This window comes from Phascolarctos cinereus, unplaced genomic scaffold (genome assembly GCF_003287225.1).
Source record: "Phascolarctos cinereus isolate Bilbo 61053 unplaced genomic scaffold, phaCin_HiC Scaffold_5;HRSCAF=322, whole genome shotgun sequence".
In the NCBI taxonomy this organism is placed as follows: domain Eukaryota; kingdom Metazoa; phylum Chordata; class Mammalia; order Diprotodontia; family Phascolarctidae; genus Phascolarctos; species Phascolarctos cinereus.
Window position 1 is genome coordinate 293,906,787 of NW_027555958.1, and position 14,387 is coordinate 293,921,173.

The 14,387-nt window shown below is 42.2% G+C and overlaps 1 protein-coding gene across 4 annotated transcripts in view; it reads left to right on the forward strand.

The window, feature by feature from the left end:
* The window catches only part of ARHGAP27 (Rho GTPase activating protein 27), a 67,904-nt gene that overhangs the window by 42,025 nt on the left and 11,492 nt on the right, over positions 1 to 14,387 (forward strand). For all 4 annotated transcript variants that reach the window (XM_020997529.2, XM_020997527.2, XM_020997531.2 and 1 more), the window contains 6 exons: positions 9,246 to 9,668; positions 9,844 to 10,047; positions 10,379 to 10,459; positions 10,550 to 10,642; positions 13,672 to 13,739; positions 14,089 to 14,179. In XM_020997529.2, coding sequence (XP_020853188.1) covers positions 9,246 to 9,668; positions 9,844 to 10,047; positions 10,379 to 10,459; positions 10,550 to 10,642; positions 13,672 to 13,739; positions 14,089 to 14,179 — 960 coding nt within the window. The remainder of the gene's footprint in view (positions 1 to 9,245; positions 9,669 to 9,843; positions 10,048 to 10,378; positions 10,460 to 10,549; positions 10,643 to 13,671; positions 13,740 to 14,088; positions 14,180 to 14,387) is intronic.

Here is a 14,387-nt window from a genome sequence, read left to right on the forward strand (position 1 = left end):
GTTAGGATCTTAACCTTGATCCCATGATTCCAAATCCAGTGCCCTTTTTTCTATAATCCATTCCTTTATTCAGCTTTCAGTAGGTGTGACTAGTGCTGAAGCTTCTTGGCTTATTGAACCTACCCAGGATCCATTGCCTACCCAAGAAGGTTAGTGGACTGTCTTAGGGTGACCCCAGTTTACTTTTACCTAGGCTGAATTGGGTATGACTGATTGTCTCAGCCAATTATCAGAAGTTCCCTGTGACCCATCAGTTGCCTTCATTGAATGGCCAACATGCTATACAGTTATCCCTTCCACATTGTGACTTTCCCCATCACGGTTTCGATATATCATGAATTGGCATAAGAAATTAAATGGGAATTTTGGGGGAAGCTTTGCAAAAGCTGAAGACAACATGCAAAAGCTAGCAGATGACACAGAAAAGGTTTAGAAACTCAGAAATGTATAAATTATATCTATAGTATTATAGAATATCAAAACATATATTTTTTTCAAAACTTTTTTTTAATATCATAATAACTCAGACTTCTTTTCTGGTCTGAAGGATGGGCCAAAAAATTTTATGCTCATTTTCTTGATTAGAGGTGCGCCATGTCCCTAACCCCCTCAATGTAGAAGGGATAACTAATTCTAGTGATTTGATTGAGGAACTTCTTAATTTTTCTCATAACTAAGAATGTCCTTCACTCAATTATGTTATCAAGTCATTTAGGAAAACTCCCAAATTTGATCTCAGATTTCCCCTGATCTATTTCCTTTACAGCAGCACTTTTGGTGGCCTCAAAGATCTGGAAGGAAAGTAGGTGCACCCATCATTAGAGAATGCTGAACAAATTTTGTTATCATAAGAAATGATAAGTATGACGAATTTGTAGAAACTTGGGAAGACGTGGATGAATTATGGCCAAACAAAGTAAGCAGAACCAGTAAAACCATTAAAAAAATTATTGGAAGACTTAGGGACACTGACCAGTACAATGATCAGCTACTGACCAACTCTATATTTCCAGTGATAAACCATACTGCCCCTTTGCTAAAAGGAGGTAATTGGTGGGTTCTTTTGTCTTTCACTTTGCCCTCTGATTGTAATAGATTTGGTCAATTTTTACTAATGATTTCTTGAAATGTGGAATCCAGGAGTTTCTTGGTCATGGCTTTCAGGGGGTGCAACGATTCCTAAATGATCACTCCTGGATTGTTTGCCAGGTCTGTTGTAGGTAGCCCTCTACATTTTTTTTTCTATTTACAATCTTTTTACTTTGTCCTAATGTTTCTTGTTGTCTCAGAAAATGATTAAGTTCTATTTGCTTCATTCTATTTTCAGAAGGTTCACTATTTGTTTGGTCTTCTACCTCTTCTTTTATAAACAATTTTTTCACCTTCCTATTCTTAATTTCTTTTCTTATCTTGAACTTAATGCAAAAAAAAAAATTAAAACCCCCAAAACCCAAACCATGGGCACTTCCATATTCAATAGAACAGAAAGAAAGGATTGTATGAAACAACCTCTATTCCATGCCAGTTGCTTTTTTTAAAAGCATATAATACATTCAACCTGTTATTTTCAAGACTGTACCACTTTTTTGTGCTTCTTTGTATCTGGGCATTTTCACTTGCTGTTTTCCATGCCTACAACTCTCTTCCTTCTCAAATCCATGTCCTGGCTTTCCTGGCTTCTTTCAAGTCTCAGTTAAAATCCTACTTTCTGCAAGAAGAGTTTCTCAATCCCCTTTAACACCTTCCCTCTGTTAATTATCTCCAATTTAGCCTGTCTGTTATTTTCTGTACATAGCCATTTGCACATTATCTCTCCCGTTAGACTGTGAGCTCCTCGAGAGCCAGGACTGTCTTTTGTCTTTCCTCACATCCCCAAAACTTGTAATGGTGCCTGGCACGTAATAGATCCTTAATAAAGTCCTTGCTTTCTTCTGACCATTTTTTCTACATTCTTCAGTGTACTTTTAAAAATGTTTCAATGGCTCTCTTTTTTTTTTTGCATTCCCATCAATACTCTCCCTTCCCCTTATCACATCCCCAAATATAAAAAGAAAGGCAAAAAATCTCTTGCAACAGATAAGCATAGGCGAGTGAATCAAAGCCACACTGTGATCATATCCCAAAATACCTCTCTCAGGAGGGGAGTAGCATGCTTCAACAAAGGCCCTCAGGAGATGTGGTTGGGCATTACTTTGATCAGCGTTCTTCAGTTTTTCAGAGTTATATTTTCTTTACAATGTTATTGTAGAAATTGTTCAGGTTCTGCTCACTTCACTCTGCCTCAGTTCTGACTTCCCAGGATTCTCTGAAATCATCTCTTTTGGCATTTCTTACAACTCAGTAAAATTCACATACCACAATTTGTCCAGCAACTCTCCAGTTGATGGACACCCTCTTAGTTAACATTTCTTTTCTTTTTTCCCCCATTTTAATGACCTCTGTGGGATCTGGAAGTCTGTTTTGCTGGTGACTGTTCTTTCAGCAGTATTAGTTTTCCTCTTAATCCCCTTCCCCTATATTGCTTTCTCCCCTTGTTTCTTCATCAAACTGTGTGTGTGCGTGCGTGCATGTGTACATGCGTGCAAACCCTCTTTAGTCAGATTCAACTAACAGCAAGGTTCATTGACCCCTGCTACTTCATCCTTCTTTTGTGTTTGTATACCCCATGTATGAGAAATAATATGTCCCACTCTCTTCTTCCTCCTTTCTACACTAATATAATCTTTTACTTTCCTCTTTAAAACTCTCAGAGCAGAGCCAATCCACAACACCCCCCAATCTTCTATTATAATTAACTATCTCCTCAATACTAAATATTGAGGTTCTTAAAAGATATTTGTTTCCTTCCCCTCTAAGGAATATTGACCATTCATCATCATAAGCCCCTTCTAATTACTCAGATACACTAACCTAGTTTCTAGATTTCTCTTGAATCTTGTGATTGTGTTTCAAATTTTCTACTCAGCTCTGGTGTCTTCATGAGGAATATTTGAAAGTTCTCAATTACATTAAAGGTCCAATTTTTCCTCCCTGTAAGATTCCAAGATCTCCTCTTGTAGAGGTGGAAGCTGCCACGACCTTTGTGATCCTGACTGATTCCTTGGTTCTTGAATTCTTTCTGACATTTTTTTTTCTTTGTCTTAGAAGCTCTGGATTTTGGCTGTGACATTTCTGGGACTTTTCCTTTTCTTTCTCTAAGGAGGTGATTAATGGATTCTTTCTGTCTGTACTTTGCCCCCTCTGGTTCTAATAAGTCTGAGCAATATTCATCTATGATTTCTTGAAATATCATATGCAGGCTTTGTGTTTGGTCGTAGTTTTCAGTAAATCCAAGGATTCTTAAATCACTTTTCTTTGATCCTTTTGTCTAGGTCACTTTTTTTTGTTTGTTTGTTTTTGTTATAGCAGATACCTCACATCTTCTTTTTTTCCCTGGTCTTTTGATTTTGTTTAAATATTTTTCCTCTCTTGTGGAGTCATTAATTTCTGTTTGGTCTATTGTAATTTTCAAAGAATCTGTTACTTGGATAAGGTTTGCCACTTCCTGTTCTAAGCTTTATTCTCCTTCCTATTCTTCATTTTTTAAATGTTTTGCTTCATTTATTCTAAATATTCGTGCAGTCTTTGTGAAAAATCCATTTTGCCTTATAAGTCCCTGGTGTCAGTTGTAGAATTATTCTTTCTTTCTGGGTTAGATTTTTGTGTATGTCTGGATCCATTATGTTTCTTTATAGTTGTATGTATCTTCTTGTATTTGCTCCTGTCTCTAGCCTTAGGATCCGAAATGGGGCTTTGTGCCAGGGCCACCTTCTGCTGTGTTTTGGGGCTCGATGGTCAGCCCAGTTTCGTTGTAACCTAGTTTACCTGGATTGCTGTGCTGACATCTACTTCCCAGGATTAGTCTTCCCCTGAATTTTTGAGGTTCAGAGCACTGAATCTTCAGAGACATTTGGTGGCTGCAGAAACCTGGAGGGAAAGTCGCTGTACCTGTCATTGGACAATGGCTGAACAAATTGTGTTTTCATAAGAAATGATAAATACAAAAAATTCGTAAGAACTTGGGAAGACGTGGATGAATTGTTGCCAAACAAAATAAGCAGAATAGGAATATCATGAAAAAATTATTGGAAGATTTAGACCAATTCTCAAGACAGAATACTAAAGATCTCAGAGCCCTGAGCACTTGGGGTTACCCCTTTTGAGCATCATCAAGCCCATTCTGGTTACTAACATTTCACATCCCTTCCAAGGGCAGTGCTGTGTATTTCCAGTCACCCTGGGGCTTTCTTAGGAGAGCCCTCCACTCTTATTGCTGCTTTCTGATACAGAAACATGCAGATTAATAATTATAATAATAGCTAACATTTATATAGCACTTACTCTGTGCCAGTTTATTGTGCTAAGCACTTAATAATTATTATCTCATTTGGCTTCCCAACAACCCTGTAAGGTAGGTTCTATTATGATCTCCTTTTTTACAGAGAAGGAAACTGAGACAAACAGAGGTTATGATTTGCCCATGGTCACAGCTAGGCCAGATTTGAACTTGAGTCTTCCTGACTCCTAGTTGGTATTTGAGCATTGTCTGTCTGTACTAACACTGGCTGTTCTGGTAACTGCTTTCTTATGGCCCATGGGCTTTTCGGGCTTTTCAGGCTTTTTGTATAGTTCTCAGGGGGAAGAAGCTATTTATTATAGTTTTTATTGGATTTCTTTTTTTAAAATTTTTTTAAAAATTTTGTTAAATATTTCCCAATTGTGTTTAAAAAACTTTAACATTCATTTTAAACATTTTTGAGTTACAAATTCTCTTCTTTTAAAAATTTTTTTGTTAATTTATTTTGATTTATTGACAATCACTTCCATAAGCTTTTGAGTTTTATATCTTTCTCCCCCTTCCTTTCCCCATCCCTCCCCAAGACGGCATGCAATCTGATACAGGCTATACAAATACATTCCTATTAAACATATTTTCACATTAGTGATGTTGTAAAGAAGACTTAGAACCAATAGGAGGAACCACAAGAAAGAGGAAACAAAACAAAACAGAAGAAAAAAATAGCAAATAGTATGCTTTGATCTGCATTCAAACTCCATAGTTCTTTCTTTGGATGTGGATAGCATTTTCCATCATGAGACCTTTGGAGATGTCTTAGATCTTTGCATTACAGAGAAGGGCTAAGTCTATCAAAGTTAGTTATCGCACAGTGTGGCTGTTACTGTGTACGACATTCTCCTGGTTCTGCTCACTTCACTCAGCATCAGTCCACACAAGTCTTTCTAGGTTTTTCTGAAGTCCACTTGTTCATCATTTCTTGTAGCACAATAGTATTCCATTACAGTCATATATCACAACTTGCTCAGCCATTCCCCAGTTGAGGGGCATCCTCTCAATTTCCAGTTCTTTGCCACCATAGAAAGAGCTGCTATAAATATTTTTGTACATGTGGGCTCTTTTCCCATTTGCATGATCCCTTTGGGATACAGCGTTAGAAGTGCTATTGCTGGGTCAAAGGGTATGCACATTTTTATAGCCCTTTGGGCATAGTTCTAAATTGCTCTCCACAATGGTTGGATCATTTCACAACTCCACCAACAATGCATTAGTGTTCCAATTTTCCCACGTTGTCTCAAACATTTATCATTTTCCTGTTTTGTCACGTTGGCCAGTCTTGTTTTGATTTGCATTTTTCTAATCAATAGTGATTTGGAGCATTTTTTCATATGACTAATAGATGGCTTTAATCTCTTCATCTGAGAACTACCTGTTCACATCTTTTGACCGTTTATCAATTGGGGAATGACTTGTATTCTTATAATTTTGACTTAATTCTCTATATATTTTAGAAATGAGGCCCTCATCAGAGACACTGGTTATAAAAATTCTTTCCCAGTTTTCTACTTTCCTTCTAATCTTGGTTGCTTTGGATTTTTTTGTGCAAGAACTTTTCAATTTAATGTAATCAAAATTATCCATTTTGCATTTTGTAATGTCCTCTATCTCCTGTTTGGTCATGAATTCTTCTGTTCTCCATAAATCTGGCAGGTAAACTATTCCTTGCTCTCCTAGTTTGCTTATAGTATCAGCCTTTATATCTAAATCATGAACCCATTTTGACTTTATTTAGGTATATGGTGTGAGAGTTTGGTCTATGCCTAGTTTTTGCCATACTCTTTTCCATTTTTCTCAGCAGTTTTTGTCAAATAATGAGTTCTTATCCCAGAAGCTGGGGTCTTTGGGTTTATCAAATAATAGATTACTAGAGTCATTGACTACTGTGTCTTGCATATTTAACCTGTTGCACTGATCCACCACTCTATTTCTTAGCCAGTACCAAGTAGTTTTGATGATTGCTGCTTTAGAATACAATTTAAGATCTGGAATTGCTAGGCCACCTTCCCCTGCATTTCTTTTCATTAGTTCCCTTGATATTCTGGACCTTTTGTTATTCAAATTCTCCCTCTCACACTCATTTAGAAAACAAGTAATATATCAGTTATACATGTGAAGTTATGAAAAACGTATTTCCATATCAGTTGTGTTACAAAAGAAAACACCAAAAAAAAAATTACAAAACAAGAAAAATAACGTGAAAAAAATATGCTTCAATCTGTACTTAGAGTCCATCGGTTAGTTCTCTCTCTGGAAGTAGATAGCATTTTTAAAATAATAAATCCTTCGGAATTGTCTTGGATTATTATATTGCTGAGGATAACTAGGTCATTCACAGTTGGTCATTGTATACTGTTGCTGCTGCTGTGTATACAGTGTTCTGGTCCTGCTCATTTCACTTTGTATCGGTTCATTCTCATTGGATTTTTTGATGATTGGTCGTGCTTGTGCAATCTTTAGGTTTTTGCTGGAGTAGGTCTGTTGACATTTGGCAGTCTGCCCACATTTAAGCAGCCCTTTGGGCCAGAAATCTCTGTCTGTTTCTCCCCAGCCGCAGCTCGTATGTCACTGATCATTTCATTTTTTTAATGTCTTATTTCATTTCTTCCAGGTACTCCTGTTGTCTTTGTGACCATGAATTCTTTCTCCCCCTCAGGCTTTGCTTGTAGCAGATGTGGGATTACTATCTTCTGGGTTGGACTCTTATAGATATACAAATCCATCGTATCTGTTTATAGAGTTTAGCGTCTGCAACTGTTTACTCCTATCTGTAATCTCTGTTCCTGGATCGGGGCTTCGGGCCAGGACTTTGTTCTGCCCCCACTTCTGTATGCCTGGCTGGGACGGTCACACCCTGTTTGGTTCTGAATTCAGTGACCTTAGCTCCCACTGCTGACTTCTACTTCCTCTGGTGTGACTGTGCTCTGAATGCTGGTAGGGTTCAGGCCTTCCCCCCAGTTCCCCAGATTGTCTGGGTTCAGAGTACTGGATCTTCAGGGTCCTCTGGAGCATCTCACGTTACAGTTCTGTGGACTTCCAGAACCAATAGAGCACTCCAGGCTGATCAATACTGGCTCTACATCTGCCTCTGTGGTCAAAAACTGTAGGTTTCTAATCGCTGTAGAGCATCCTCATCCAATCCCTAAGGGCTTCTGACCCCCCGGGTAGATAGTGCTGAAGTGATCAGGGGCCCAAGATCTCTACTCAGGGCTCCATCTTATTTTCCTTTGATCACACTGGCTTTTTTTCTCTTGCTTTTCTAGGTTTATTTTTTATTTTTTTAGATTTGGTTAGGCAATGGGGTTAAGTGACTTGCCCAGGGTCACACAGCTAGTAAGTGTTATGTGTCTGAGGTCAGATTTGAACTCAGGTCCTCCTGACTCCAGAGCCAGTGCTCTATCCACTGCACCACCTAGCTGCCCCTCTAGGTTTCTGATTGTCCAGGTGTAGCAGTGGGCAGAGTGCTGGGCCTGGAATCGGTCGCTTCAGTCGCCTCTTCATGACCCCATTTGGGGTTTTCTTGGCAAAGACACTAGAGTGGTTTGCCATTTCCTTCTCCAGATCATTTTACAGATGAGGAAACTGAGGCAAACAGGGTTAAGTGACTTGCCCAGGGTCATCCGGCTAGTAAGTGTCTGAGGCCGGATTTGAAGCCAGGAAGATGAGTCTTCCTGAATCAGGAAGACCTCTGACAGCCTCTAGCTGTGTGACCCTGGGCAAGTTACTTAACCTCTGTCAGCCTCAGTTTCCTCAGCTGTAAAATGGGGCATAATAATACCTATCTCCCATAGTTACTGTGAGGACCAAATGAGAAATTTGTAAAGTGCTTAGCACAGTCCCTGGTACATAGTAGGTGCCTAATAAATGCTTGTTTTCTTCCTTGTTGTGCAGTTCTAAGTTCAATGAAACCACTTGCTGCAGTTTCTCTTTGCGTTTCCTCATGATTATTCAGTTTGGTGCTGTTTTTAGATCTTTCCTATGGTACCTGCATGAGCTAGGCTTCTCTGCCTCTACTCACACGGACATCCTACCCGGAAGTCACTTATGGCTTGACTTTTTTATGCTGTACTGATGTCCTGACGCCACCTGTTTCCGCTGCCTACCTCGAATGGAATCATCTTTATCTCTGATTCTTTTTTCAAGGCCCCCAGCTCAGATGCCACCTCTTCTCAGGAGCGTTCCCTGATTGCTTCCCCTCCCCACCAGCTAAATTATTCTCCCTCCCCATCCTCAGATATTCCTATAGCATTTTTTTCTGGATCTTAACTTTGCCCTAATAAAACCTGCCTTGAAAGATCCCTTCTCTGTTGTACGTGTTAGAATCCCCTTCCCCCAATAGACCATAAACCCCTTGAGGGCAGAGACTCTTTTGGATTTCTGTTTGTATCCTGTCACCTAGATCAGTGCCTTATACACTGTCACTTCTTAGTAAATAGGTGTTGAATTGATTCCTATCTGGAAAGGGGATGATCCTTAAAGAGATTATAAAACCTTGGCTGAAGTATCTATCACATCCAGCTTCTGGGAGAAAAGGCACAAAATAGTGAGGGAGGGGGGTGGTCAAAGTGGTGGGTTACAATGGATGATCGTGGAAGAGTTCAGTTAGAAATCTGAGTGTTCTTTCTGTGCCGCTCTGACTCCCTGAAAGTGGTCAGCCCTCCAGAGGAGAAAGTGAATGGGTTTAGGGCCCCCTTAGGGGAATGGGGCCCTAACTGAAAGCTCCAAGAGGTGATTATTTCCAGCTTATTTCTCTATTCCTTTTGACTTCCGATTCCCTTCCTTCCCAGTAACAGGTAGACCTTTTCCTTCTCTCCATTTCTGTGACTTCTGACCCTTGTTCTTCCTTTCACAGGTAGAGAGTTCTTTGGACCCTGTGTATGTGAATGTGGAGAGGCAGCAGCGAATTCCTGCTCTGGCTCCAGCCCCTCCCCCTGCCCCTGCCCCTGCCCCTGTTGCAACCCCTACCTCCACCAGCCCAGTGTGGGAGACTCATACAGACTTGGGCAGTGGACGGCCCTACTATTATAATCCAAGCACTGGGGAGACCACGTGGGAATCTCCCTTTGGCCATCCTGAGTGTGCATCTAGCCCAGCTACCTCTCTGTCCCCTCTGGGCAGCCCCGGGGACCCTGAAGCTGAGTGGGATCAGTACTGGGATGAAGAGAGCAGGAGAGTGTTCTTCTACAACCCCCTGACTGGCGAGACTGCCTGGGAGGAATCCACCACCCCTGAGATGCAAACGGAACTTGCCCCTTATAGCCCCATGGACCAAAGGGTAAGGAGGGAATGGTGAAATTTGGGGGCAGGGAAGAACTCACCTTGGGGTAGAGCTGAGTTCCTAAGGGAGGTCAGTGGTGGAGGGGACTATAGGAGTAGAGGGCTCTTGGGTAGGAAAGAACATCCAAGGTGATGGAGCCACACGCTGATTCTTGACCTGGGCTGGGTTCCAGCCACCAACACCAGAGACAGATTATCCGGAGGAGCTGCCGTGTTACCCAGAGGAAGACTTCTCTCCTGGGAGCTCTTACACTGACCCCAACCCAGGCTCCCCAGCCCCAGGGCGAACAATTGACCCCTACACACCCCCTGGCTGGTCCTGCCACATCACCCCAGATGGGCGTTTGCTGTATACCAATCTTTATACACAGGAGCAGGTATGTCAGGACTGGGCAAGGGGACAGCTCCCTTAGAATGCTCTTTCAGATATTCCTCTGGAGCCCCCTTTCCCTCCAAATCTATTTTGTCTTTTTCCATAGCCATCCACTTTCTTTTCTGAAATGTTATCCTCCTCGCCTTTTCTTCCTTCTCTTCTCTCCTTCCCCCTCATTCACTCCCTCCTTTCTCTCTCCTTCCCTCTCCCATCCCCTCCCAGCCTCAGAGACACAAGTCACCCTTCTTCTTTCTGGAAGTTCGCCTGTCTAAGAACTTCTTCCCTCCCCCCGCCCCCAACACGCAGTGGTCACTGATTGGACTTTTCCTCACCAGTGGATGAGGTCCGAGGATGAGCAGGGGAAGCCATACTTCTACAATCCCAGTGACAGCACCACCCAGTGGGAACTTCCCCAGGTACTGGCTCTGGATGAGGGGAGGGGGAGGTAAGAGATGGAGGTTAGAGTGCAGGTGGGGGGACTCTGAATGTCTGTCCCCTTCCTCCAGGTACCCGTCGCAGGCCAGCGTCACCAAAGCAGCGGCAGCAAGTCCAGCCAGAACAGTGACTCCCTGACACTGGGCAGCCCTCCAGAGGAGAAGGTGAGTGGATTTGGGGCTCGCTAGGGGAAAGGAGCTTGGGCAGGCATGGAGAGGGTGCTGTGAGAAAGACAGTGGACAAGCAGTGAATGCTTATCAAGGGAGTTTCTGACTCTCCTTCCCTATCTAGGCTTTGCTTCTCCTATTATCTGTGTGTGTGTGTGTGTGTGTATTGTGTGTGTGTGTGTGTGTGTGTTTGCTTACACACTGGGGAAGTAGAGAGGAGTTTTCTCTACCCTCACTTTAATCTTCTCTACTGAACTCTGATCTCTCTCATACTTTCCACCTGTCCAATTGGAGTGGGCGACAAGGATAATAAATAAACATCCTCTTCCTTACCATCACGGGAATGGAACAGTTCTCCGTAAGCTGATTCCACTTCCAGATGGAGAACTTCCCTCCCTGTACCCTCACGATGGACACTAGAGAGAGCCAGGAGCTTGGCCTCTAATTGGGGGTAATTAACATCCCATGGCAGCTAGATGGCGCTGTGAATAGAGCCCCAGAACCAGAGACAGGAAAACTTGAGATCAGATCCAGCCTGGGACACTTCCTAAGTTGTGTGACCCGGGATAAGTCACTTAACTCCTGTCTGTCTCAGTTTCCTCATCTGTAATATGGGGATAATAGTAGCACACAACTCCTAAAGTCATTGTGAGGACCAAATGAGATCATATTTGTTAAGCCCTTTGCAAACCATAGAAGGCTGTATAAAGACTAGCTATTATTGTTATTATTCTATCCTGTTCTGTAGGGAAGAACTGTTCAAATGTGGAAAGGGCCCTCAAGAAGTAATGAGTTCCTGTTATAATTCCAAGGGTCAGAGAGGTAGGGCTTAGGCTGAATTCCCCAGCATTCAGCCCCTAACACCCTCTAAAGGGATAATTACATGATAAACATTACCCTCACGCCACTAAAAAATGAAAGTAAAACCCAAGTCACACTTCCACTCACATTCTGATGAGATTTATTGAAGCTTATGCGTTATTGCAGAGATAAATTGCAGCCCGCTGGATCTCAGATGAATAGTGAGTATGGGAGACTGAACATTGCCCATCCCTTTCTTGGATACTTCCAGATGAAAAGCATACTTCTTTGGTCCTAGAGAGTTTCTTCTGTTTTTGCGTCAACTTTCTTTCTCTTTTTTTTTTTTAATTTTTAGGCAGTTGGGGTTAAGTGACTTGCTCAGGGTCACACAGCTAGTAAGTGTCAAGTGTTTGACCTAAGTTTGGATTTGAACTCAGCTCCTCTTGACTTCAGGGCCAGTGCTCTATCCACTGCGCCACCTAGCTGCCCCTGCATCAGCCTTCTTGATGCCAGAACAAATACACCTATCTGTATGAGGGTCACAAGATAAATCCTCATTAGCAAGGCAGTTGGTGACTGGATTGCTCCTGCCTCCATTGTGGAAAAGCCACTCTTTTGCCATTTCTCAGTCCTTATCAATTAGGCCCCTCGATCTTTAAGCTTTTTTGTAGATTTCCTAGCAGTGACTGGCCTGAGATAGCATGTATGTGAAGTTACGGCTAGTATTTTCTGAGTGATAGTTGGATATGGCACATGACCTATTTCATGGACCATACTCGTGACTGGTTTCTGACCCTCAGCAGTGTCAGATGGAGGTGCCTTTTGGCTGGGGGACCCCTATGAGAACTGGTCCCATAATTAATCTAAGAGTGGTGCATAGTCCATGCCACTGGATGTGGTGGTTATCTCCAGATGGACAATATGCTCATTTTGCATACTAATAAATATCCAGAGAGCAACCTTGATGGAAGCTACAGTTATCTTGGTAGAAAAAACCTTTTGCAGAAATTAGAACAAGATGAAAAAATGTTATGTTTTTGACAAGCAAATTTAGGAGAAAATGGTTAACTCTTAGCATACAAGCCAAAAGGTTTTTAGTGAGCAGAGTTAATACAAAAGTTTCTTTTGCTTAGAAAAGGAACCTCCCAGAAAAGGAGGCTGCACTTTCATTTTCAGTGGTAATTTTAGAAGTGGTAACAACAGTAATCTTGTCTTGATTCATTATTTATCCTCATTTCTACTGGTAGAATTTCGTACATCTGTAGTACCTTGAAGAATGAGGTGAGTCACAGCCATGAAAATAAGGCACTAAAGAGGCAGCTAGGTGGTGCAGTGGATAGAGCTCTGGCCTTGGAGTCAGGAGGACCTGAGTTCAAATCTGGATTCAGACACTTGACACTTACTAGCTGTGTGACCCTGGGCAAGTCACTTAACCCTGATTGCCTAAGCAAAAAAAAAAAAGGCACTAAAAAATGAAAAAAGGGTGTCCTGGACAGTTACCCATCACTAGTCTCTCTAAACAGAGACTAGATGACCACTGGTCAAGGATATGGTAGAGAGGATTCCTGGGGCAACTAGGTAATGAAGTGGATAGAGTGTTAGGCCTGGAGTCTAGAAGACTCATTGTCCTGAGTTCAAATCTGGCCTCAGGCACTTGCTAGCTCTGTGACCTTGGGCAAGTCACTTAATCCTGTTTGCCTCAGTTTCCTCATCTATAAAATGAGCAGGAGAAGAAAATGGCAAGCCATTCCAGTATCTTTCTGCGAATATGACTGAAACACCTGAACAGCAACAAGAGAAGATTCCTGCTTTGTTCTGGGTTGGGCTAGGTAACCTCTGAGGTCCTTCCAGCTAAGTTTCTGTGATTCTGAACTAGGACCAAGGGGTGGGCAAAAGTTTCAGGGTAGAACTTTCTAACAGCTCTCCAATCCAATGAAGGAATGGGCTATCTTCAATTCAGGTCAATTAATTAAATACTTATTAAGCTCCTACTATGTGCCTGGCACATAGTAGACAAGAGAGGCAAAAGACAGGCCCTGTCCTCAAGGAGCTATGTCCAGACAGGAGCATCAGGGATTAGACCAGCTGACCTTGGAGGTCACTTTTACTTCTGAGATTCAAATTCATTCAAAAGACTTACCAGGCTCTTCCTGTGGACATAGTGCCTATCTGGGCTCTGAAATCTGTGTTTAACCTTATCTCTTCTTTCCCCAACCTGCTTATAGTCTAAGACTCTGGATAAAGCTGGTGTCCTTCATCGCACCAAGACAGTGGACAAAGGGAAACGTCTCCGGTGAGCAGGGGCAATTGATAGGGCCCAGTGGGCAAAGCCAGAGCCCAGAACTTGAGGGGAGATTGGGTGGGGTAGGGGTTGTCATCGGGGTTGTTTCTCTGTACCTTGCAAGTACCCAAAGTGGCAGCAAAGTGTAGTGGGCAAGATAGATTTGAATCTCACCTCTGATAATTCCTAGCTGTGTGACTAATGAGCGGGTCACTTAATCTCAGTTTCTTTATCTGTGAAATGGGGATACCTGTAGTAGATTTATTTCGTGGTACCGTTTTGAAGTTCAGGTGAAATTATGTAGGCACATTCTTAAGCATTATATAAATGTCTGCGATGCTGATGTTGTTTCCCTCTTCAGTAAGAAGAACTGGAGCCCATCCTGGACTGTGCTAGAAGGAGGGATTCTGACCTTCTTCAAGGAATCAAAGGCCTCTATTGCTGGCAGCCTGGTGAGGGCCCCACCTAACCATGGATCATGTCAGAGACAGTTCCTTATACGTTCCCCCTATAGACCCAGTCCTTAGAGGGAGGGTTCCCCCTTGACATGGAGGTAAGCTATCCTCCTGCTGACCTCAGCAAGAGAAGGGATTTCTAGGAATATAATGTGCAGGTACTTTGTGTCTGCCTTACAAACATACCTTCTCTGAAACATTAGAG